This window comes from Acomys russatus, chromosome 10, assembly GCF_903995435.1.
Source record: "Acomys russatus chromosome 10, mAcoRus1.1, whole genome shotgun sequence".
In the NCBI taxonomy this organism is placed as follows: domain Eukaryota; kingdom Metazoa; phylum Chordata; class Mammalia; order Rodentia; family Muridae; genus Acomys; species Acomys russatus.
Window position 1 is genome coordinate 72,149,330 of NC_067146.1, and position 25,984 is coordinate 72,175,313.

The 25,984-nt window shown below is 46.3% G+C and overlaps 1 protein-coding gene across 1 annotated transcript in view; it reads left to right on the forward strand.

Annotated features, from left to right (window-relative positions):
- Positions 1–25,984, forward strand: part of Osbpl3 (oxysterol binding protein like 3) — a 72,554-nt gene that overhangs the window by 35,347 nt on the left and 11,223 nt on the right. The window contains exons 12-18 of the mRNA XM_051151499.1: positions 5,147–5,281; positions 6,262–6,355; positions 10,625–10,875; positions 14,035–14,172; positions 20,804–20,867; positions 24,531–24,609; positions 25,761–25,905. Of these exons, the coding sequence (XP_051007456.1) occupies positions 5,147–5,281; positions 6,262–6,355; positions 10,625–10,875; positions 14,035–14,172; positions 20,804–20,867; positions 24,531–24,609; positions 25,761–25,905 (906 nt within the window). The remainder of the gene's footprint in view (positions 1–5,146; positions 5,282–6,261; positions 6,356–10,624; positions 10,876–14,034; positions 14,173–20,803; positions 20,868–24,530; positions 24,610–25,760; positions 25,906–25,984) is intronic.

The following is a 25,984-nucleotide window of genomic DNA, read 5'->3' on the forward strand; positions in this document are numbered from 1 at the left end:
TTGTTTTTTAATGTTGAGATCAAACACTGGACATTATTGTCCAAACTCTTGACCTTGACTATATGAAGTAGGTAATGGTTCATTTTAGAAACAGGGACAGCAAAGCTCAGAGCAGAGAAATAACTTCCGCCAGAAACACAGTTTATAAAATCAAATCAGGACTTAATCCGCATCTTACGCATGAGGCCAGAGTGTGTGTTCTCACCTCAGTCTCATACCTCTATGTAAGGAAGGACCCAGGCTGAGCCTGCGGATGGAGTGCTCCTGGATGGATGGTCCTGAGGACCGAGCACTGTATTAAAATGGTGGTGACGTGATGAGAGATGGCAGAATTACTATCTCAGGCATGGACATGGCTATATATTTCTCCTTCTAAAAGAAATAAATGCATGGATAAAAAAGGCAGCAAAATCCAATGGAAAAGTCAGATTAGTTAGTAAATTAGGTCAGCACAGCTGAAAGCAATTGGAAAAGAAGCTTAAGTTTTCTTTTGTTGTGTGCTAAGATTCAAGTGAAATATAAAAGTTGAGACAAAAATTGATTTGAATATTTATCAAACTGATAGAATAAGGACTTTTCTAAACTAGGGAATAATAAAAATTTTCAAAAAAAAAAAGTATTAACTAAATTTGACTTTTTACTAGAAAAAAATGTTTCCAAAACGTGAAAGCACATTTTTTTAAAAACTAAGAAAATGTATTCGGTAAAAATGACAGGCTTGGATAGTGCTGAATCAATGGCAGTATTTTCATTCTGTGAACAGAGATCAAAAAATATCAAGTAACTTAAGACATCAGCAAACACGTAGGTGCAGATTATCCACACTCACCAGGTATATATAGTTACGGAGCTTGTTTCTGTGGATTAAAAAAGAAAGCTTATATTCAGGGATATTGTCAGGCAGCCTTGCTAATGAGTATTATAGAACTGTGGACGCAGCCTAGGTTACCGCTGACTATACAACCAAGGCCCTAGGCTAGAGCTGTAAACACACTCACCAGTTTGCTTTTATATTTTGCATTTTATTGATATAAACTAAACAACAAGCCTGCGTGTCACCTGCCTCTGCCTTTTGTCTCACTGGTAGTTCTGGGCAATAGTCTCCTCTCTTGTCATTGGGGTGTATTCCACTGGGTGCCCCAGTGGGAGTGGCATATTGTCATTGTCACCACCATGCCTTGAGCATAACCAGATCTGCTGTCCTGTTAAACAGCCAGACTCAGTAGGCTCATTCATACCAACTTCTCCAGAGATGCGAGCTATGTCACATTATGCCGTTGTGACCTCGCTAGAGGACACGACTTTTCCAGCTCCATTAAAGTCTTTTGTGACACTTGGACAAAAAATATTGTTGCCATGTGACTGTACTTACACTTTCACGGGGAAACAGGAGTTCAGAAGGAGTCCCCTGTGCCCTGGCCTTTCTCACAGCAACATTCCACAGCTTGCTTTTTATAAAGGACCTTCAGCCTAGTGAAAATGAAAACATCAGCACTACATTTCCCTCCCCCTGCTGAATTATGGTGTTTGAGAAAACAGAGTTTTCTTAAGCATCAAAGTAACTAATAATTCTGTGTTTATATAGTCTTGAGCAATTTTAATAATTCTACTTGTGGAAATGATTCTGAAAAATAATAAGGCATATGCAAAGGCACGTGGTGATGCTCCCCAGCTTTGCAGCCTGCAAATACCCTCACCTCCAATGCAGGGACCTGTGTTGCCCCTCTGTAACACACAAGGGTAAGGAAATGGCTGTCAATTGAAGCTCATTCTCTCAGAGACTTTTTCCGGCCAGAGAGTCTATTCATAACGTAAAATAAATGTGACAGCCAAGGTGCATGTCATGTACAATTTGATTCTCGCTTTAAAAACAAATCCCAAAACCACACAACTTTTTTAGGTTGGGGGGGGGGGGTAGGGAAGGAGGGAGAGGGGTGGGGGGGGCAGGGAGGAGGGAGAGACTGTCTGTCTGTGTCTGTATCTTTGTCTTTGTTTTAAACAGGGTCTTACGCTATACCTGTGCTTGGCCTGGATCTTACTCTGTAAAACAGGCCAACTTCAAACTCAAGGTCAACCTTCCTGCCTCTGCCTTCGGAGCTCTTGTTATAATAAAGAACCACCATGACCAACTGTATTTTAACAGAAAAATAAATAGAGCAGCACAATGAGAGAGGGATCTTTGGAGGCACGCTTAATTTGCATTTTTGGGTTTTTTATTTTTCAAACACACACTGCTTTTATCCTTAGGACATGCTACTGTTGGGAAAAATTATTTTTGGTGCAGTTTTGGTCGAGAAAATTTAATTAAATTATATTTGTCAATAGTACAATTATAGTTTTTACAAAACTACATGAATAAAAAGATTGGAGAGATAATGTCCAAAGGCTTGGACATTCCATTTATTTTTGTATTTAATTTTCTGTAATGTAAGGAACAGGTGAACAACCACTTCTGAGCTACCGTGAGGGCATTTACTGTGCCCAACTATGTTCCTGTTTTAGTAAACAAGACCCTGTGAGGTTTTTGTTTGGTTGGTTGGTTTTGGTTTTTTGAGACAGGGTTTTTCTCTGTAACAGAGCCCTGTCTGTCCTGGACTTGCTTGTAGACCAGGCTGGCCTCGAACTCACAGAGATCTGCCTGCCTCTTTCTCCCAAGTGCTTGGACTAAACATATGCACCACCACAGCAGAAGACCCTGTGTTCATTAAAAAGCTGTGCTGGAGGGTATGGCTGCTATATATGTCTTTGTGTTTTCAATGTGAATTCATAAGTAGTTGCTAAAATTGTGTTCATTAAGAATAAGTAGCAGCTAGGATCCTAAATCTGGACTGTCTCAGAGCCCACGGGTTTTGAACACTATGGTGCCACACTTGGAAAAAAAAATCGCATACCTCATATGACAGGTGTCAATCTAAAACCAGTTCATTAAAAATACTCTAAAATTGCCCTCAGACCATAGTCCATAAGGACATGGGAGATGTAAGTAACTTTATGCTGACACTTTGACCCATCCCCCAGATCCCCCCTTATATTTTCAAAACTCCATTTAAAAAAGTGAAATCCAAAATACAGCTGCACCTAAACATTGTAGCTAATGACGTTCAGCACATGTTTTTGTTTCCATTGTGGTTAAGTCAGGAAGTCCTTGTGACCCATCAGTTTAGGAGGCTGCTACTGCAGGTTTGTGTGGTGATGAATTAATGAGAAGCACAAGTAAATAAATCATTACTGTCTCTGAACGTCAGGGCCCACAGCAGACAGAGGAGGCTCCCTTGTGTGCAGGAATGGTCAAGGAGCCCTGCTGAGTTCTATAGTGTCTTCAGCTCAGCAGCCTTGTGCCCGGGGCTTTAGAGAGAGACATTTAATTTCCCTTAGGAAAACAACTGCTTACTGTTAGTGGATGAAGTCTCATCAACATGCCTGTGCTTAAACAAGACCTGAATAAAGATGATACAAAGAGATATGACGGTGTGGCAGAGGGAAAACTCGTGGGGGCCTCAACCCTAGACAAAGAACCGCAGGAGAGAGGCCCCAGTTGGTCATCTAATTCCACATATTCATCCCTGAAAACATACATACAAGTAACGTACAGCCGAGGCAAGTTGTGTTTACATATGTAGGTGTGTGTGTGTGTGTGTGTGTGTGTGTGTGTGTGTGTGTGTCTATGTTATGATCATGACAACAGTTAAAGGAAGCCATGGATTTGAGAGAGAGTGAGGGAGTTACATGGGAAGGGTTAGAGAGAGAAAAGGGTGAAATGATGTAATTAGAAGTTTAATTTAAAAAACCAGGAAGAAAACAGCTGCCACACTCGGTGATCTTTACAGGGGGGGGAGGGAAAATGGGCTTTTTAGAGGCTGCATAAGGTATTTAAATCCATAGCTTAGGCTGAGGTGGAAAGACTCCAAGAGAAGAGACACAGATTTCCCTCTGTTCCTAAAGTCAGTTCGACACGGGGCGCATTGCTGTTTATTAATTAGGAGATTCTGCTGAGGCTGTCTGTCCCTGTGGCTCTCCTTGGGCACAGCACGTGTTGATGAGAGGAGCAGGGACCTTCTGGACTCATGAGACGTTTGTCACGAGAGCATCTGCCTGGACATCTTCTAACCAGCTTGTAGTGTGACTTCACTCGCCAGACGTAATACAATGTCGGAGCCACCCAGGCAGGCCAGCAGAGTCCCTGAGCTGCCCAGGGACACGGGAGTCCAGGGGATTATCTTGTCCTAATTCAGGGTCTAGGACCCATGAGTCAGACAGAGTTAAGGTCACCTTGCCCTCCACTTCTGTAGCTCAGTATTCCGTTGGTAGTTCCGGTCTAGCAGGTCGGAAGCGTTGTCTGTTCTCTATGGGACTGACTGAGGGCTGTATGCAAATACTTGCGTAATGCATGGAATGGGGCTGAAATTTGACTTGCAAATAGAATGGAAAGCACACCCACTGACTCTTCCAGGCTCCTTCCTTGAGCAAGAGTCTGGACTCAGTGGAGTGGAGAACAGAGATATGAGGGGAAAAAAAAAAAGTAGAGAGTTAACTCTGCAAGATTGCTGGAGTCGTACTGAGGGCTTTGAGGTTTCCTTTCCTGTAAGAGTCTTTGTGGAGGAACAGAGACAAGGAGGTTGATCCCACTCATCCATGACTAAAAGAATGACCTGCCACCATGGCCACCTCTGGATCAAAACACAGAATTTCTCTGCTGAGCGAGCAGCCCTTGGAAGCAGCATGTTGGCCCCTAATGTGCACTGGGACACCCTGCTTGACACCAGCCACACACCGAGGAAAGTTTAGAGTGGGAAAGGGTGCCCTGAGTGGTGGAGACCAAAGGGCTACGACTCAGTCTTGCGACCCTCCTGCTCCTCAACTGAACAAAGCCAGTCTGTGCTTGCGATTTGTGGCATGTGTCTCAGCACTGTTCATACTCAGATGTGAAGTGTTCATTGGGAGAGAACTTTCTTTCTCTCTCTCTCTCTGTCTCTCTCTCTCTCTCTCTTTTTGTGGAGCTTCCTTCTCCTTTGGGGCTGGCCTCTGCTTTGAGTGTCCTGTGTGCGTGGTCCTGTGGCCCAGCATTTGTGCAATTAAATCATTTGTGTATTTGTTACTCTTGAGACCGTTCTAAATGCGTGCACTTTTCTTTCTGCTCTTCCAATAGGAAAGCTCCAGGGATGATAGCCGAGCCTTGGTCCACCAGCTCTCCAATGAGAGCAGGCTGTCCATCACCGACTCCCTTTCAGAGTTTTTTGATGCCCAGGAAGTTCTTCTATCTCCTAGCTCTTCAGAAAACGAGGTTTGAACACCGTGTTCAGTCTCCTTTATGAATTTGTTCACCAAACCGCTTAGTAAAGATTTGCCAACAAAAAATGCTAGACCATGTGACTCCTCCCCACCAGTACTTCTGAGGGCTTGCTTATAACACATCCCCAATCACAAAGTGACACAATACACTAGAAGGAAAATGTGAAATTCAGTGTAGGACTCACTCCCGTTGCTGGTTCTGAGTTTCATATTCTGTATGGTTTTTTAAAATCATGTTAATTTATGTTATATGTTTTATACTTTACTGTATATGTTTATTATACTAATTTATACTTGTAAACATTGTTTTAAATTGATACATAAAACAATACTTTCTGGAATAGGCAAGCCCCACTATTAGCATTACTATGTTTTTACACACTAAATATAGAGAAATATAAAGTATATATAATATACTATATAATTTATAATATAATATATAAAATATAATTTATTTATGTATTAATTGTCACAGAAGTGTCTGTTTTCACAATGAGTTAAAAAACTAGTTGTTAACTCCATTATTCAAGTATTAGCATGTTTTGGAAATGCTTCAATATAAGAATTTCTGTGACGAGAGCAGTAACCTTGGGTTTATTTTTTCATCTGTTTTTCTTGTGAGAACCAAGAATATCTAAAGGTTTCCTCTCTCCCTCCATCCCTCCTTCCCTCCTTCTGCCCCTTGGTCCTGTGCTGGGAATCGCCCTTGGGCCCCTCCCATCCTAGGCAAGCACTCTGCCTGCAATCCCTAGCCTTTGTAGTTTGTTTGTTTGCTTTCTGCTGTGAGCATTATCTAGGCAGCTTGGGGGAAGTCTATGAAAATGGCATCCGAAATTATTTCTGTGGATTTGTAATGTGAGACATGGTTTGCTCGGTCATCTGGAGCAGGGTTTTCTGGCAGGCTGGCTCTTGTTTGCTCTCTCTGTCTCTGTCTCTCTGTCTCTCACGTGTATTATCTCTTCTTTCCCACAGATTTCTGAGGATGATTCATATGTCAGTGACATAAGCGATAATCCGTCCTTAGACAACCTCAGTAATGATTTAGACAATGAAAGACAGACATTAGGTAAGTGTTGCAACTGTGTGTGTGTGTGTGTGTGTGTGTGTGTGGTTTCACATGTGTGTGTCAACCTTGGGTGTCATTGTTCTGTGTTGTCCACCTTATTCTTTGATACAAGATCTTGCACTGGCACTTGGGATTTTGGATTAGGCTCAGCCCCAGGCATCCTCTGCCTCTGCCTTCCCAGGGATGAGATCACAGATATGCGGCACCGTGCCTCATGTGGGATCACACATGTGCAGCACCGTGCCTCATGTGGGATCACACATGTGCAGCACCGTGCCTCATGTGAGATCACAGATGTGCAGCACCGTGCCTCATGTGAGATCACAGATGTGCAGCACCCGTGCTCATGTGAGATCACATAGATGTAGCAGCACCGTGCCTCATGTGGGATCACACATGTGCAGCACCGTGCCTCATGTGAGATCACACATGTGCAGCACCGTGCCTCATGTGAGATCACACATGTGCAGCACCGTGCCTCATGTGGGATCACACATGTGCAGCACCGTGCCTCATGTGGGATCACACATGTGCAGCACCGTGCCTCATGTGAGATCACACATGTGCAGCACCGTGCCTCATGTGAGATCACACATGTGCAGCACCGTGCCTCATGTGAGATCACACCTGTGCAGCACCGTGTCTCATGGGCCTCCCTTGTGCAGCTCAGTGTTTTCTCTGCATGTGCAACATCGAATATGGTGTTTTGTCTTCAGATACCGAAGTGCCCTTATAATCTAAGAATTTGATGGGGTGAATGTAACTAAAAAGTCTACGTGGTATTTAGCTTCAGATTATTCAAAATAATATACTGCTACCTCTTCTCAGGGTTATTGCTTAATCCTAAGAAGGAAAGTGATGGCGAAGAAATATTATTTCAGAAACTGGAAAAATGGATACAGCTGCTTGTCACCAAGCTCGACAAGGCCTTAGGGAGGGAGCCAGAGGGGCCCAGAATACAGGGGATGCAGAGGTCAAGTTGGGGAGGAAGCGTTACTCCAGAGTGTAGACCACCGCTATGCTGCGTCCACAGCAGGGCGCTGTTCTCCAGCTTCGTCCGTAGCTGCTTAGCTCGAACCCAGCACATACTGGACAGAATTTCCGTCATCTGAACTTGAACACACCAGGAACAGATGCCCTCAGCTCTCTGCGGACAGTCTCTGATGGTGACAGGCACCTGCGGAAATAAATCTTTTTATGTCCTGCAACTTAGCAGAATGTAAGAATCACTGCACACTCCATCTGCGAGTGTGGCTCAGTTGATAGAGTGCTATACTTAGCATGCGTGAGGGCCTGGCTTCTATCCCCAGCACTACGTAAAAGCAGACATGATGGCATTCGCCTGTAACCCCAAGATTAGGGGGATAGAAGCAGGAAGATGAGGAATTCCAGGGCATCCTTGGCTATATAGAGACTTCAAGTCCTCTCTGTTCAATATATGAGACTGTATCGGGGAAGAGAATGAAAATGAAAAAAACCAAAAACCAAAAACCAAACAAACAGACAAAACTAAACCACAGTGCTCTTACACTAGAACTCCCCAGAGTGTGTCACAGACACTGCTTGTTTAGGGTGCTTCCTATCAGTGTTTTTCCCCCCATAAAAAGCACAGGTCATGTGGCAGGCCCTGTTGCTGGGCTGAATGCTCAGGGGCAGCTGAGAGTCTGGACTGAAGGCCTTCCTTGAGTACCCACCCCAGCTCTGTTCCTCGCTGGATCTGTGTGCTAGTCCCTTCTCTGCACCCAACTTTCTTCATCTATAAAATGGGGATGATAACAGGGTTTATGTCAAGAAGTATATACTAAAGGGTAAGGAGAAGAATACACGTCACAGGCTGAGGCGACCAACCCCGACGGGCACCACAGCTGGAAGAGCAGGAGCGTAGGAGTGGGGTGGGGGGCTGTGAGCCACCAGTCCTGTGGCTGTGCTGGTGGAGTAGCAGTCTTTGAAATGTTCGGCTAGTAAATCAAAGAAAATATCAGACTGCTTGCAAGGCTGTTTTTAAAGATGCTAGCATTCTCAGCCACGCACCTGTGTCCAATTTTGCCCATACAACCAATTAACCTAAGTGTGGAACTCATTAGATGATTAAATCAACATGTGACTGCACAGTGTGACCCCAATTTCAGCCTCTCCTGTTCACCAGAGCTGCCTCTTGCTCAGAGGGATTGACTGTGCAGTGAGGGGATGCTAACGCTTATGTTTAATAAAGGAGAACACACCAGAAGGTGGCGTGTTAGGTCTTCATCAGTATGGTGAAAAGATGGCATTTGGAAGAGAGACATGGGGCAGGGGACAGCGTGAGGCAGAGAGGTGGGCAGTTTTACATAGTATGTAAACGTAAACATTTCAGCGAGGATAAAAATTGTAAAAACAGACATAAAAACAAAAGAGAGGGAAGGAATTTCTATAGGAGGAAGAAATAGCAGCAGCACTCACAAAAGCATTCAAGAACACCAGGAAGTTCTTCTGTGTCAGTCAAAATCAGGAGATAATGATAGTGTCTTCCTAACAACTTGACAACATTTAATTAAAGCGAACAGCGATGCTGGGCATGAAGATGTGCATTTGGAATATCGGCACTTGGGAGGCTGAGGCAGGAGAATCACAAATTGAGGTCTAGCCCGGGACACATAAAAAGTCCCTGTCGGAAAGCACCGTGGTTGTGCGTGCGGCTGTGAAGGGCAACACAAATAAAGACAACCTGGAAAGGGTTCAGAAGATTTGAGTGTTCACAGTGGTTCGTGTCTTGTGGAAATGTTGTACACCTGTGCTAGTCACAGTGATTTTTGTCACTGGGACAATCTCCTGAGGCAAGATGCTTAGCGGCTCGAAGGTTTCTTTTGACCCGTGGTGAAGTTAGCTAGCAGTTTCAGTCTTCTGCTCATTTGCCCCGTTGGTGTGGTCTGTGGAGAGGTAGAGTGTGTGATAGAGCTGTTGTGGGGCAGGGGTGCTCACCGCATGGATCCCAGGAGCAGAGGCAGGAGAAAGGAGCCGCCCCCAAGGGACATTCTCTGCCATCCCCACCTGTTGCCCTCTCACTGTGGAACAGAAGTCACGGATCTTAGCAATGGAGTCCATCAGCTGGGGGATCGGGCCTTTAACACCTCAGCGCTGGGGATGGGAAGATCCGGCATCCGTAGCGTCCCACGGCAGTCCTTGTCTGCATGTGCTGATAAAGTTAGCGGAGGACCAGACAGATATCTTAAATTTGTGATGTTTGTTACTGTTGCTTGTTGTAGGGTTTTCTTTGACTTTGATTTTTTCAAGACAGGGTTTCTCTGTGTAGCCTTGGCTGTCCTGGGCTCACTTTGTAGACCAGGCTGGCCTCAAACTCACAGCGAGTTTGAGGGATTAAAGGTGTGCGCCACCACCGTCCAGTATTGTAGGGTTTTCTTTGCTTTTTTTTCTTCCTTTGCTGAACATTGAGAAAAACGTAATGACCTAATAGTAATGAGCGATTCGGTACATTATGATGTGTCTGTACCATGAAATATTTTTGCAGTCATTAAACATGATACCGTTGAAGAATTTAAATAATGGAAGTGTATTTCAAACAGCGGAATAAGCAGAACATGGAAAAGCCCGCATAGTATGAATATCACAGATGGAGAGTGTGTTAACTTACAGATAGTCAGTATAAATGGACGCTGTCTGAGTTGGTAGAATAACCGATGGAAACTCTTTTCTTGTTTTCCAAGAATAAATACAATTTAGCCAGTAGGCAGTACACAGCTATCATCCCAGGCCCGGAAATGTGAAAGCAAAAAATTGTGAGCTTGAGGCTAGCCTGGGCTAAAGAATAAGACCATGCCTTAAAAGAGCAGATACACAGAGTGGGTTTTCAGAATTTGTGTTTTCAAGGTTATGCCTACCAGTCTAACCTGCTTTTGGCATAGAAACCCGAATTCCCTTCTTACTCTGAATATGGACACTGTGAGGAGCTAGCGTTTGAGGGGTAACTTAAAGGTCTCCCCAGGAATCAAGAGTGTGTCTTTTAGTGGATGCAGCTTGGGGCATTTACTTACTTAGCAGTGCTGGGGGTTGGTGTGTAAGCTAATGCTCTGCTACTGAGCTACAGCCTTAGCCCTGAGGTTTGGTATTTTAATTGCTCAGAATTCTTCTGCTAGTTTCTAGCTTTCCACACTACACTGGAACATTCCGACGGCGAGCACTTGCTAGGGAAGGTTACTACATTCACGGATTACTTTAAACGGTGAAATAAAAACAGAAGCTTCGTAGAGTCATCCAGATCTTCCTTCTTTTCAGGGCCTGTTCTCGAAAGTGGTGGGGAAGCCAGATCGAAAAGACGCACCTGCTTGCCGGCGCCCGGCCCCAACACCAGCAGCGTGAGTGTGTGGAGCATCCTGCGCAACAACATCGGGAAGGACCTGTCCAAGGTGGCCATGCCAGTGGAGCTGAACGAGCCCCTCAACACCCTGCAGAGGCTCTGCGAGGAGCTGGAATACAGCGAGCTTCTGGACAAGGCTGCGCACATCCCCAGCCCCCTGGAGAGGATGGTAAGGCCCTCACCTCCCGCCCTGGTCTCCTGAGCCATTCAGAACCCAGAGAGATGGCCACTTCTCAGAAGGTCCTCAGCCCTCTCCTGCCTGGCTGTGTGCAGTCACCTCATCAGAAACTGCAGTTAAGGAAGCAAAGGGCTTCCTGCAGCTGGTGCTTGGGGGCGGGTGTTTCTGCTGTTCAGGTGCTTGCTCTTTCTCAGTCTGATGGTTCTGGTAGGCCTGGCTGGGAAACATGGCTGTAGGCTGTCTGTGTTTATTTTTACTGCCCTGGGTGGACAGAATTTAATTTCCTGGGCTGTGTTTCTCTCATCCAGAGTGAATCTCCCTTGAGAATGTTTATTGTTTATTTCTGGAATTGTCCCCGTTCATTCCTACGCTTTTGGAAAATATCATTCACAGAAGGTGGTTTTAAGCCATTATACCAGAAAATTTCCTTTCTCTAACAACTTTGTTTGTGAAACTCCTGAAAATGTTTGTTCTGGAAACTGTTCTCCTGGCTTCCTCATAAGTGAACTGGGGATCACTGGATTCCTTGCCTGTTCAGTGAGATGGGACTTCTGCTTTCCCCCATATACAGAATTCTTTCTTTCTATTCGCCTCTGGCCAAATTGGAGAGGAGCCTCCCCGCCTTGGGGGATGGGGGGGCGGGGCAGGATGCTTCACAGAGCTAGCCAACAACAGTCCCCACTCTCTGTGGCAAAGGATGCAGACCCCTTCGAACTCCCACACAACCTACACTTCTGACCCTCACAGAAGCTTGTTCGCTGCCATGACTTAGAAATGAAAAGAGAACCTCAGCTCCTGACTCAAAGAGACATCCTGTTGTCATCTGCCTGATCTCTGGGGTCTTCATTAAAGACATTTTCTCTCTTGATACTAACGATCATAAAATGCCAAAATCCACAAGTTGCGATTTTGCCCTTTTTGTTATGTTTCTCCAGAGACGTCTGCTGAAGGTAGGAGGCAGGAAGCTTCTAAGGCATTTATGGCAGCTTGCCTCAAAGAAAATGATTCGCTTTGAACATGAAAATACTCTTTAAGTGTGTTTCTCTCCTGTGGCGGTTTAGACCCCTAAACATGATCAGCAACTGATCCCTGCACTTGACCTTGAACCACACAGGGGAAGCGCAGTGGCTCACACTGTAATCCCAGCACTGAGGAAGCCGAGGCAGGAGGATTGGTGGCAAGTTTGGGGCCAATTGATCCCTATTCTTGACCATGGACTAAAATTTGACCTGAACATGGTATAATCACACATGTGATTGCAACACTAAGGAAACTGAGGCAGGAGGAGTGATGCAACTTCCAGACCAACGTGACCTAAAATAGGAGATTTTTGTCTCACAAAACTAAAGGGGAATAGGAAACTTTGAGGAAAGAGTAAATGGCCCAAGCACAACCAAGGAGCCAAAACCACAGCCCAGAGGTTTTGGGTTTTTTTTTTTTTTTTTTTCCTTCTTCTTCTTTTTTTCTCTTTAACTCCTTTGTCGCCGCCATGTTCTCTTTGTGTAGGTTCTTCATGTCACCAAAGGGCAGATTTTGTTCTGCCTGCTGCTCTTACTTCCCAGCATTATGGATAACACTGTTTTGTTTGTTTGTTTTACTTTGTTGTATTTCGAGGTTTTGTTTTGTTTTTCAAGATTTATTAAAGCTTTTGTGCATGTGTGTGCTTGATTGAGCATATATGTGCCACAGAAGTGTAGTAGTCCTCAAAGGCCAGAGAGGATGTCAGCTCCCCTGGCACTGCAGATAAGGAAGTTGTGGGTGCTGGGAACTGTGTCCCGGGCCTCTGTGGGAGCAGTGGGTGCCCTTAAAGGATGAGCCACCTCTCCTGCCCTGTAGTTTACATTTGAAAGGGGACTCAAGGTGTTTGGCATCCCACACTGAGGAGGTAGAGAGAGAAGCTCCCTTGGGAGTTTCAGGAGTGCAGCAGGGATCCAGAGATGGCTTGCTCAGTACCTTGTTTGCAGTGCAAGCAGGAGGACCTGAGTTTGATTCCCCAGAGCCTTTGTAAAGGCTGGCGTTGGAACTGGAAGGTGGCAGGACAAGTGGATTCCTGGGGCTTGGTGGCCAGATAATAGAGCCAAATTAGTGGGCTCAATGTTCAGTGATAGGCCCTGTCTCAAAAAAATACCCGGTTGGGAAGAAACTAAGGAAGGCAGCTGATTTGACCTCTCAGCCCCATGTGCATGTTACATACATGCACACCACACACACACACACACACACACACATTATAGATGAGACAGAGTGTAGCAGACCTCATAGGATGTTCAGAAAAGAATGTTGAGACTGTTACCAGTTGCCAATAAGAAGAAATCTCCCTGTTACTACATTCATACAGCTGAGGGGAAAATATAATACAGACGTGAGGAGCTGTTTCCGTTGATGCTCTGAGAAGAGAGCTGAAGAGCGCGCTGGCACCCTCAGGGTGAAGTGCAGCAAAGGATTGTGCTAATCTCATGTGCACAGATAGTTTACTCCTCCTGCCCCACTTCCTCCCTCCTCCCTCCTCCTGTCCCTTCCTTCTCTCTCCTCTTTCATTCCCCCCCTCTTCCTCTCTCTTCTCTTCCCTTCTCCCATCTTTCTCCTCTTCCCCTTTCCTCCCTTCTCTCTCCTCCACCCGCCCCACCTTCCTCATCGTCTCCCACCCTCCTTCCTCTGTTGTTGCTCAGAGTGCAACAGTGGCTCCCATGGTTCTCTTGGTCAGTGTGAGTTTTAAGTCTTCAGGTTTCTCCCACATCAGTCAGTGACTAGTAAAGTGTAGTGTGCAAATTTCTGAATTTGGGTCATTGCTTGTCTTCTCTGTATTCTTTGCTGTCTGCTCTGACACCCCGATTTGGGATGGCAGCACTACCCGGCAGCGTGTAGGGGATTTGGCTTTGATGTGCTGTTGGGAGTTCGACATCTCAATTGGATCTCAATCTGGCCCTCCAGGTTTCAGACACCAAAATAAGTTGGCAGTTTCAACTGGTTGATTTGTCTCTGGGCCCGAGTGAACATTATTTAAACCTACAGTTGGAAACCCCGAGTTGGTTGAGTTGTCTTTAAACCAAAGGCAGATCCTTGTCTTTCTGAAATAGAGGTTTTATTTCTTTGTGACAAATGTCTTGGTGACACAGAAGAAGTAAACCAGTCTCTTACTTCCGCTCACAGGTGTACGTGGCAGCCTTTGCCATTTCTGCATACGCATCCAGCTACTTCCGAGCAGGCAGCAAGCCGTTTAACCCGGTCCTTGGAGAAACGTATGAATGCATCCGACAGGACAAGGGCTTCCAGTTTTTTGCTGAGCAGGTGATGTGCACCCTTTGTGTTTGTTGAGAGGATTTCTGTGCCTGCTATTAAGTGTGCTTCTGAAATATTTATTTTCCTCCTTTCACTGGCTTCAAAAGGACTTGAGATAATTACAGGCTTGGCAATATGAAGCCAGGATCCATTTTCTCTCCACGGAAGCCCATCCACTACCCAGGTCACATGGGCCTCGGTAATTCTGAGAAGCTGCCTGGTTACTACCAGCAGCAGCAGCAGCAGCAGCGTTCATTCTCCTTTGGGTCTTTAGCAAAAGGACATGCCAAGACACAAAGCCCCTACCCAGAATGCGATTTAGAGGTTGAAAGTGTACCCACCCATTTGGCTCCTGACTGCCCCTCAGAGTGGGTGTTGCCACATCAGTGCAGTGGTATAGATTGTCACCTAAAAGGGATCTCTCACATGTGTATTTACTTAGAGCAGCAAGCCAATTTTTCTTTCTTTTAATGTTCACCATGTGCCTGATACTATTGCCCTGTAGTGGCATGGGGCAGCTGCTGGGACAGACAAAGACTCCTGTCCTCATCTAGGGAATAAACAGGTCCTTATGTGGCCTGAGATCCAGCAGATCCTTGCACACTAGATTGCATGGGCGGTTCAGGAGCTGAGCCGCTCACGTTAGGAACGCAGTTCTCCTTCCTGCAGGCTCTAGAAGTCAGGGCCGGGTACATAGCTTCTCCGTGCTTCAGTTTCCTCTGTAAAGCAGAGCTGACAGCCACTGTTACTGTTCTGTGGAAGCAGAACTGCTGTGTCAAGTGCGACTGTCCTGTAGGAGCCCTGTTCTCATCGCTCTGGGAGGGCTCAGCATGCGTTGGGGGGACGACTGCACCGTGGAACAACCCGTTCAACTAAAATAGAGAACGTACATTTAGAAAGATAAAACCCACCTAGCCATCATTACTCTGATGTATTTCTCTCCCCCACTCCTAGAAAACAGGATAGAGACAGGGTATGGGTTGCTAGAACGTTCTTTTCCCTTCTGGCTATTTGTGTCAATGGAGTTGCATTACAGGACTGGGAGAGGAGGAGCAGTGAATCTGCCCCTCCCCCACTTACGTCTCTCTTTTTCTTTGTGGCACGACCTCACTGCCTAAGCACTTTGGCCTCAAACACACATACTGCTCTTGTCTCACCCTCTTGAGTAAAGGGATCACAGGTTCACAACCACACCCAGCTTCTAGGAAATGGATGCACATGGTGCTTATCTTAAGTAGTATAGGCTGGGGGGTGCTCATGCCTCCTGTGATGATAGCGTTCAGATGCCTCAGGTCGAAGGGTCGCGAGTTCAGCGTCACTCTTGGCTACACAGAGAGTTCGAGACCAGCCTAGGCTGTTCAGTGAGACCCTGTCTCAAAAAAAGGGACAACACAAAAATCAAAGCCCAGAGCAATTGTGTTCCCTGGAACTCAAAAAGAAAATGGATATACAAAACCCTAAAGCATATTGCCAGAGGCTTCCCAGGTGAAAATGGCTTAGTATGGGGGAGGTGGGGGCTCAATCAGTAGTTAAGGGATGCAGTAGTCTGGTTTAAATTCAGCTGGGTTATTTAAATACTGAACTTGAAATGGAATGAGAATAAATGAAAACATGATTCGGTTGTCATGGTATTATATGCACTCTTGTGAAGAAAAAAAAGAAAGAAAGAAAGAAAAGAAAAGAAAATGAAGGCCCAAAATAGCCCCAAACTACAGCTAACAATCAGGGCAGGATGAAGAACTGTAATGGGAGGGGGACGTGATCCGTGGGAAGGTGAGTGGCAGTCCTTGGAGCCCCCCCCCAAGGGATGGCACCAGTCACAGGATCAGCCAGCTGATCTGCTGTGGGACTTGGGAGAGGAAGACCAGGGCCCCTGAGGGCAAGTGCTCCTGTCCCCAGAGAGATCACGGGAGAGTGCTACGTGCCTTAGTCTTTAGGTGTATGAACTAGACCCCAAGGCAAAAAGCAAACGAGGCTGGCCGTGGTCTGCAGCAGTGGATGTGTCCTCCGCTTGCTCCGCATGCAGCCTTACATACGGAACATCAGTCCTTGGAGCGTCCGCTGTGTCTTCATCCCCTGGGAATGGCAGTGCATGCTCATGAAAGGGGAGCTGGGACACTAATACCCTCACCTGAAAGAATACATTGTTAGTGGTTATTGCTCTTACATTTGGAGAGAACTTTCAAACACCTTTAAATATAGAGTGTTAAGAATAATTTAAGAGGAGTGACGAAAGCACAGGAGGTAAAATAAGACAGACTGTGTCTCTCTGCCAGCACAAGCGGCTGAGTGCTGCCACTTATGAGACAGAAAGCAAGCCCTCAGGCGGCAGCTGCATGCTGCCTCTGCTGTCCTAATGACCACTGGTCCTGATAGGGACAGATCCATACCATCTGTCTGGATTTTAGCCTTCTGGCTTAAATGCCTGCCACTCTGTGTGCACCCAAGGAAAGCTGAGCTTCTTGAGGTCAGAACTGGGGTGCCTCCACAGTGTGCATTTGCTCAGACTGAGGTGGATTTTCTCCTCAGCAGGTTCCTTGGGAGCAGGATGATAATTACAGGAGAGTGTGCAGTGTGAGGTGTGTCTTGAGGCCAGAGTCTCCATTTCCTGGGGTTCTGGGCGCACCTCAGCTCTGTGGATGACACACACACACACACACACACACACACACACACACAGACACACACACACACACACCCTACCTCCTTTCAGTGTTCATCCTCACTACGTGACTCACTGTATATGAAGCCCTCTGTACCCAAGCATATGGAGGCATATACCATAGCATAGCTAAGGCACAGCATCCATTTCATTTTGCATCCATACCTGCCTGTGTGGTTTTTCTACTTCTGGCCCTGGAGACAGTCTACCCCATGGAGACAACATCCGGCTGTGCCTGTCCAGTGTGTGCAGGTGACAAGCTTTTAGACTTTGGGGGGATTCTGTGCTTTCCTGTGCCTCTCTACAAGTCCAGGTATCTAAATAACCACATTTAAGATTATGGCGTGTGTGTGTGTGTGTGTGTGTGTGTGTGTGTGTGTGTGTGTGTGTGTGTGTGTGTGTGTACATGTGTGTACATGCACATGCAGGAGATTTTTGTCCTAAAAAATACATGGATGATGTCATATCTCCAAGCTAAAGGCACGAGACAGCTTGCCTCTCCTAGCTGACTGACTTTCATTGGAAGAGTGGCAGGTCTCTCTCCTCCAGTCCTGTGACCCAGTTACTGTGTAGCTATTCCTGTCAGAGAGTCCCAGGAAGTCAAGCAATTGCTGCTGCAGAGCAATTGCTGCTCCAGAGTTCACCTAGATCAAAGCACATTTCTCTGTATTCTTGCTCATTGAAAAGACATGCTAACATGTTGCGGAAGTGTCTCCTGTGGTCAGAAGCCATTTCTTGCTCACATTATCCTTATCACAATTGAGTGGTTGCTTCTCATGCACGGTGCCTTCCACCTCTAAAATGTGTGATCACACTTGACCTCTGGGTTGCCCAGAGTGGCAGGCCCCCAAGAATCAGCCACAGGCAAGGAGACCGAGGCCTGGAGGAGCAAGGCTTCCTATGTCTGCAGTGATGCTAAGCCCCAGACCCCATTTCCCTTTGTCCTTTTCCCTACACTCTTCTGGGGCCATTTGTAAGGGTTAGTTACTAGGCTCAGAGCTACCAGAATTGTTGACCACGGATGTGAAGGCATCCTTTGTCTGTGCTGTTCAGGGTATAGGACCGCAAACAACACCACTCTCACCTCAAAGGGAAGACTAAACTGTTGGCAAAAACTCAGCAATTTGGGCTGCCTCTCGAGGAATATAGAGAGTGGGCTGGCCGCAAAGATTAAGTATCAGCTTTGCACGAGTCCCTTCCCATGGGCTCAAAAGCACAAGCCCTGGAACCAGATGTTCAGATTGGCTGTATCTTGTAGTGTTCCTTTCTGAAGACACTGAGAACAGATGGAAGCAGGCCTGGTCCAATTACGACATGATTAGGCATAGCCCTGAGGTAGGCGCAGTCAGGGTGAGGAACAGTGGTCAGATTCTGTGTCTCCTTCGAAGTTTCAGCAGTAGACTCTGACATTGGGGGTTGCGGGGTGGGGGGGGGTCTCACAGCATGCACTTCAATTGCATTTACCTCCCAATCTTCCCGAGTCCACCCCCTCCCCCATGACTCCCCCCCACACACATTTAATTGTATGCAACCCTGCCGTTTAAAAGTCAACTAGACTGTTTTGAGAGTTCCCTCATGGGAGAAAGGATAGCTAGAGCACTTTGTGATATGAGCTGTCACCAAGGGTTTGGACTTTTAAAACTAAGGACAAAGAGAAGCAGCCATTTGCCTTGATTATAGGAGTTGGCTCCGTGAGCCAGTGAAAAATTCCTCTCCAAAACTGCAGAGAAAAGTGGCCAAAGCTCTGTGCTGTCCCACAGCACATCAAGCGACAGCAGAGTGCCGCCTCCTAGTTCCCAAAGCTGGAGTTTCAGTTCATTGAGTGATCTGAAGGTGTGGATGCTATTTTTGTCACTGTCTGCATTCCTGGCTCTCCAGTCTGTCAGTTAGGGCTGTGCCAGGATGCCTGGGGATCCGTCAGCCCTGCAGCTCTCCATATACAGGGTACCTGCAAAGCACAGGAGGGCCAGAGGAAGGCGAGGGAGCGCCTGTGGACTTGCCATCCCCCCTCATCTCCTTACACACCTTCTTATACCTGGTAAAGCTCAGTATCGAGTGGTTAATGTGCTGTTTTTCAGAACAGTTCAGCTTAGCTCTTAGCTCTGAAGTCTATAAACCATGGAAGCACACCAGTACGTACGTTTTCTCAGCTGATTCTTTGAAACCTGCAACTCAGGAAGCTTGACCTGTCTGGTTTCAGACTCCGTGTTGGTCGTAGGAAAGACCTTGGGTAGATAATCCAAATAGAAGAGACTTCTATTGCCAGGCGTGGTGGTGGTGGTGGTGGTGGTGGTGGTGGTGGTGGTGGTGGTGGTTGCGGTGGTTGCCTGTAATCCCAGCACTCAGGAGGCAGATGCAGGTGGATCTCTGTGAGCTTGAGGCCACTGTAAAGTGGGTTCTGGACAGCCAAGGGTACACAGAGAAACCCTATGTCAGAAAAGCAAAAAACAAACAAACAAACAAACAAACAAACCAAAAATAACTGTAACAGCCATTGTACGACCAGCATAACTATCTTTTTCTTTCTTTCTTTCTTTCTTCCTTCCTTTCTTCTTTTCTTTCCTCCTCTTCCTCCTCCTCCTAATAAGTACTGACCTGTGACAACAGCACACGGTCCTGAGTGTCACTGAGATGAAGAGAGGGAGCATAGCCCCCCTTTTGTGTTTAGCTTCTTAATTGATGGCTAAAACAAGCCATGGTGCTCCCCCAGTGGCAGCCTCTGTTATGAGGACCAGCTGTTCTAGGATGTTAGTACTCATTCATTCAAGATTCTGTATATAGTGATGATAGGTGCACAGATACTTTCCTGCAGGCGTGTGTGTGTGTGTGTGTGTGTGTGTGTGTGTGTGTGTGTGCGCGCGCGCGCGCGCGCGCACGCGCACATGCGTGTGGTGGGTTGGCAGATGCATGTGGGAAAGCCAGAAGAAAACCTCCTGTTGTTCCTCAGGTGCCATCTACCATGGTTTTATTGTTTTCCTGAGACAGGGTCTCTCAGTGGCCTGGGACTCACTAAGTTCTAGCCTGGGGGACCAGTGAGCCCCAAGGATCTGTCTATCTCTGCCTTATGCTGGGATTACAGATGCCAGCCAGTATGCCCAGCTTGCTTGCCCCCACCGCCCCAATGTGGGTTCTGGGTCTTCTTCCAGGTCCCCACACTTACACAGTACCACTCCATGGACTCCCTGTTCCGCAGTCTCGACACGTGTTTTCTCCTCCTTAGCAGTTGGTGAGCTTTCTTTGGTGACTGTGACCAGCTCTGCTCTACAGAGACATTATCCTTAAGACTTATCCTAGGGACCAAAGAGATGGCTTAGAGGGTCAGGACACTGGCTACTAGGCCTTAGGGCCTGAGCTCCATCCCTAGAACCCACAAAATGGAAGGTGAGCGCAGGCTCCCACAAATTCTTCTCATACTTCCACATGTGAGCCATGGTACGTGAGTGAATGTGAATGTATATGCGCGCGCGCACGCACACACACACACACACACACACACACACTAAATTGGCGAGTAAATATTGTTTTAAAGAGCTATCTTGGGTTGACCTCAGCAGTGACTTAAGAGCCTGGCCTTGATGATTCAGTTTTCTGAGCCCTAGGGGGACATGCTTTTGTGTTACTTAGAAGTAGCTGCTCCTAACCAGGCGACTGACAGCTTAGTCAAAATACTCAGGTCTTTTCATGTCAAACAACAGTGCTGGCTGAGGAAAGCACAGGCCTCAAATGTCCCTGGTTTTCTTCCATACTGTTCAAATCGTGACTTTGTCCTCACTACTTGAGGCTTGGGCTGTGCTCCCTGGAAAGGTTCTGGAGGCTTCCATGCACAGCTTCGTCCCCACCAGGGTAAAAGGGGACTTGGCTATGTCAAGAGTGCCCCCTTGAGGACACACTCGTTCAAGTTTACACAGCTCAAGGGAAAAGGGATGGCTTCCCAGGCTTAGCAAGAGTACTCAGGTTATGTGTCTTTTGTCTCATCAGGTCAGCCACCACCCACCTATCTCCGCGTGCCACGCCGAGTCTGGAAACTTCGTTTTCTGGCAAGGTAATGTGCCGATTCTGTGTGACTTCCGCATTCATAGCATTGCAGATTCTCTCCAGGGATTGCTCAGTGCTTGCCAAGGTCAAAAGTGGTCCCGAGACTTGCTCTTCATAGCCAACAGTAATTAACACTTACCACCTGTGCATAGACAGCGTGTTATGTAGTTGATTATTAGTGGGTGCTAAGAATGCAGGAGATCATTTCATTCTTTTTGCCTCTTAATTTAAAAAGTTAATTTTTGCCTCTTAATGGCGACTTTTACCCGAGTCACCACTGGTCCCTCTCGGAGCTGTTCCTCTGCCTTAGTCTATAATTGCCTCACTTACTGCGGGAGCTGCAGCATATTCCCCAGCCACCTTTATCAGAGTGTAGGCAGCAAATGGGTTTCTTGCTTTTTAAAAAATTTATATTTTGTTTCCAAAATTACATTTGGCACCTCTGACGTCTATTCATCTTTGTTGTTTATGAACATTTTTAACCCATGAATTTCACACACCCCCCCCACACACACTTATTTACTGTCTGTGTGCCCAGGCACATGGACATGCGTGTGGAGGTCAGATGATAGTTCACAGGATGAGGCTTTTCTCCTCTCGTCATGTGAGTCCAAAGCACAGAACTCAGTTGTTAGGCTCAGCGACGAGCACCTTTTCCTGCCGAGCCATGCTGCTGGCCCCTGGGGGCAGGGGTTGTTTTATCTTGTTCTGGGTTTAGTGTGGTTTGTTTGGAGGTTTCCATCTATGTTTCCCGTGGTTGTTGTCACCTCACTTTGTGTTGACCTTGGCTGGCTTTGTTTTCACTGCTCTCAAGCACTTGTACCACTGAGATACAGCCTTAGCCCTTCTGGACATGAGGAGACTGTTTTGGTATTGAGGTTTCCTAAAAGACGGGGAAATGGAAAGTTGTTCTAAAAATAATGTTTACAGGTCTTTCCTAAATGAGTTGGTTTTGCTAAGTTTTCATTTATTCCAAAGGTTAGAGTACAGTATGAGAAACTGAGTGTACCAGGTTTTCAAGAAGTTGAGCACATTTCATATATATGTATATATATGTATATATACATATATGTGTGTGTACATACATGCACACGTACGTACGTACATACATACATACTAGTTTTGGTTGTTGGTGACAGAGGCTCACTTAGTCCAGGCTAGGGTAACTTTAAACTTCTTATACTAGGTTGGCTTGGAATTGCTTATCCCTCTGCCTGCACTTTGCAATGTGTTGGGCTCACAGGCAGACATTAGCACACCTGGTTTATGCAGCGCTGAGGACCGAACTTTGGGCATTGTGCATGCTATGCCATTAAACCAGCCGAGTAACATCCCCAGCCCCTAATCAATTGTTAAAAACATTTTTTTTTTTACTAACATTGTCATTTGGTTCCTACGTTGTCTTTATACATACGTACGTGTGCATATATATATATGTCTTTGTGGGAGTTGAACCGACAAGACAGGACACTTCCCATCCCCCCGCCCCACCACCCACTTACTCTGTCTGGAGGCTATCAGTGTTACTAGTTGGAAGTTAAAAGTCAAGTGTTTCTTTTCTTTAGTCTTCGTTATTGATGCTTAATATTAAATATTGAAGCTTCACCTGAGATTTCTCTACTTTTCACTAAAACCCTCTGGAAATTTTTCTCATAAGGCGTCTAAGCTCCTACCTGACAAATCTCATTGTCCCCATAAGTGCTTCTTCTTTGTTTTCATAAAGTCTGCATTTTTGTTTTTAACAAGAGAGCCTTCTCAAAAGTAGTCCCCGGAGGCTCCTTATGTTACATTACATTTCTCCTTCTCCTTTCCTGGATAATTCTACCTGTTTCCTAGGTATAGGATCCTCAAATTTCCCTCCGTCTCATATTTCTCTGCCTTTTAACTGGGTTGTTTAGATCATTTACATTTGTTGTAATTAAAGATGTAGGTGATTTAACAAGGCATGCCTTTTTTTTTTTTTTTTTTTTTTTTTTTTGTCAAATTGGTTTCTTTTTCATCTCTTTTTCTTTCTTTTTTTTCTTTTTCTTTTTCTTTTTTTTTTTCAAGACAGGGTTTTTCTTATAGTCCTAGCTGTCCTGGAGTCACTTTGTAGATCTGGATGGCTTCGAACTCACAGAGATCTGCCTGCCTCTGCCTCCCAGGGATTGGGATTACAGGCATGTGCCACCACACCTGGCCTCTTTTCTCTTTTTAGGCCTTCTTTTGAATTAGTTGGACACTGTCTATATGTCTATTTTATCTCTTTTGTTGGATTATATCTACAGCTCCTTGTTTCATGCCTTAGTTGTTCCTGCAGCATTCATGTTATCTGTCTTTAAGGCATTACAGTCTGCCGTCAGCTGGCATTATTATATATTAGTATAGATGCAGTAAGAAGCATAGCAGTGTAAACCTGACCTTTGTGAGACTGTGTGTGTGACAAACTTAGCAATCCACTGTCATTCTTTGTTCAAACCCAATTCTCCCTTTTTCATTTTTCATAGCAATTTTATTGAGAAATATTTACATACTATATTGTTTGCCCACTTACGGTACATAACTTGGTGGGTTTTTTTTTTTTTTTTTTATTAGCGTAGTTAATTTTAAAATAGCTTCACCACTCCAGAAACAGCTTCTGTAGCAAGTAAACTCTCACAGCTTCCTTTATGTTCACCATTTCATAAAAAGAACTCCCCCACCTCCCTCACCTGGACCACAGCCGTGCCTCTCCTAACCTCCCAGCTTCTTCCCTCATCCCCGGCAGTCCTCCTGTCCCAGTGCGGCACCTAGACAGACGGCTTCCCATTCTTGTCCCCGTTTGCTCTCTTGCTGCCAGCATCCACAGATTAGGACAGCTGACACCACGGCTTGTAAACGCCCCTTCCTTTCTCAGCCTGCGTCTGTTGGCCACTTCAGTCTCCATTTTTGCTTGTTTCCTTATGAGCCCTCAGCACCACAGCCGTGGGCTCAACTCACTTCTCTTCTGCTTACCCTGTGAGCGGCCACAGTAGCTGCTTCTCTCAGCACCTTGCTCTTTACCCCTCCTGCCCATGGTCTGTTCTCTCCGGCTTTGACCCTTTTTGCAAGATTTTTACAAATCTGATCACACTGGTTCCCCGAATGTTTTCAACTCAAAAAAAAAAAAAAAGACTTCTCAGCGAGACTCGCAGAACCCACTACTTCCTCAATCTGACTTTCTGCTCTTTCCCTCAGATAGTCTCAGACCCACAGGGCAGAGCCACACTCGCCTCTTGTATACCTCTGACCCTTTAAATACTATTTTCCAAATGATTTCTCTCTGTTTCACGAACTCATGTGTACTCTACAAAGCCCTGTTTACGTGGCCCTTTCTGGCAAACCTCTTTCAAGGCCTTCCCCAAATGCCAGCCACGCGTCTCCCCTCACACCCCCTCACACAGCAGCACACTGGGATAGCCCAAGGTGATGTGACTTATCTTCACCTCACTCCCGTGCTGTGGGCTCTTTCAAGAGGACTTTGCCTTTCAACTTTGTTTTCCTGGTTCCATTTTGGGTCCCCAGTTGGCATATCTAGGCCATAAACAATTATCTCCGTTAGAACTAACTTGACAGTGACAGTCAGAGAATGACCAATCATCTGTCCAGCCTGAGATCTCTGAATCCACCTAGCTGTCTTGTTCAACATGTGCTATCTGATGTTTCATTTCAGATGTGAGATGGAAAAACAAATTCTGGGGTAAATCCATGGAAATCGTCCCAATTGGCACAACCCACGTGACTTTGCCCACGTAAGTTCCTCTGGGTTAGGACTGGTAACGCTGAGGCCAGAAGTGCACGTTATGGGCACCCACAATCCCCCTGGCTTGGAGACTGTGCTTTTTACATTTGTTCCCTCTGGCAGTGTGTTCAGGTAGCCTCCTCCTCCTGGCAGGCCTCAAGGGTCTAGTGTTTTCCCTTACTGACTGGAAATGCCTCCTGCAGACAACGGCTCCCTGAGCAGAGGCTTTTCAAACTTCCTTTCTGCTTCCTTCCAAGATAAACGGTCACTTTTCTTTATCACTGTGGTCTTGCCTCACTGTCAGAATTCCCTCAGAGTCAGACATGGCTTCCATTCTGTAGGCGTCATTGATAGGTTTTTTGGTTTTTGGTGTGTGTGTGTGTGTGTGTGTGTGTTTAAAGATTTATTTGTTTATTATTATGTATACAGTACTCTGTCTGCATGTACATTTGCAGGCCAGAAGAGGACATCAGATCACATTAGAGATGGTTTTGAGCCACCATGTGGTGCTGGAAATTGAACTCAGGACCTTTGGAAGAGCAGTCAGTGTGCTTAACCTCTGAACCATCTCTCCAGCCTGTGTGTGTGTGTGTGTGTGTGTGTGTGTGTGTGTGTGTGTGTGTGTGTGTTTAAGCAAAGTGATAGTGGGTCTGGGACTCTAAACCAGGCTGTAGGGAATTACACACTGCTGTGGCCTTTCACACATTACTGGGAGTCAGGCTGCCCCACCTTCCTTGTCACTAACGCCCTCACCTACTGCAAGCAATGCCTGAGCGCTTTCTCACGGAAAAGATAGAAATAATTTTTAATTAGTAAAGTGTGGGAGCCTGCCCTACACCCCATTGCATCCTTCCACCAACTTCCCTTCTGCAGTCTGGCAGTGGCAGGCCTGTCCCCTGGGGTTCTGTATGCTTCCTCTGTGGAAGAGGGTGGCTGGCAGTTTAGCAGCCACTGGGGGAGCCCCTGTACCTTCAGGAGGCAGGAGGATGACTGCTGAGGTGTTTTTCTGCCTCCCGAGCTAGCCTTATTTGACGCAGGGTCTGCAAATGAGAGGATGGGTGATTTGTCCCCTGCCTCGGTGTATTAAAGTAAGATGGCCTGCCCGCTGCACCTGTGGCTGGCTCTGCTGGGAGCCGCCTGTGACTCGCCCCTCTCTTTCAGTTTTGGAGATCACTTTGAGTGGAACAAAGTGACCTCCTGCATCCACAACATCTTAAGTGGGCAGCGGTGGATCGAGCACTATGGCGAGATTGTCATCAAGAACCTGGCTGATGACTCCTGCCACTGCAAAGTGAACTTCATAAAGGTACCTTGAGTGAGCTGGTGCGGGAAGGCTGAGGCAGTGCCAGGTGCCCAGGGCATGGCTGTCCCCCATCCTGTTACCT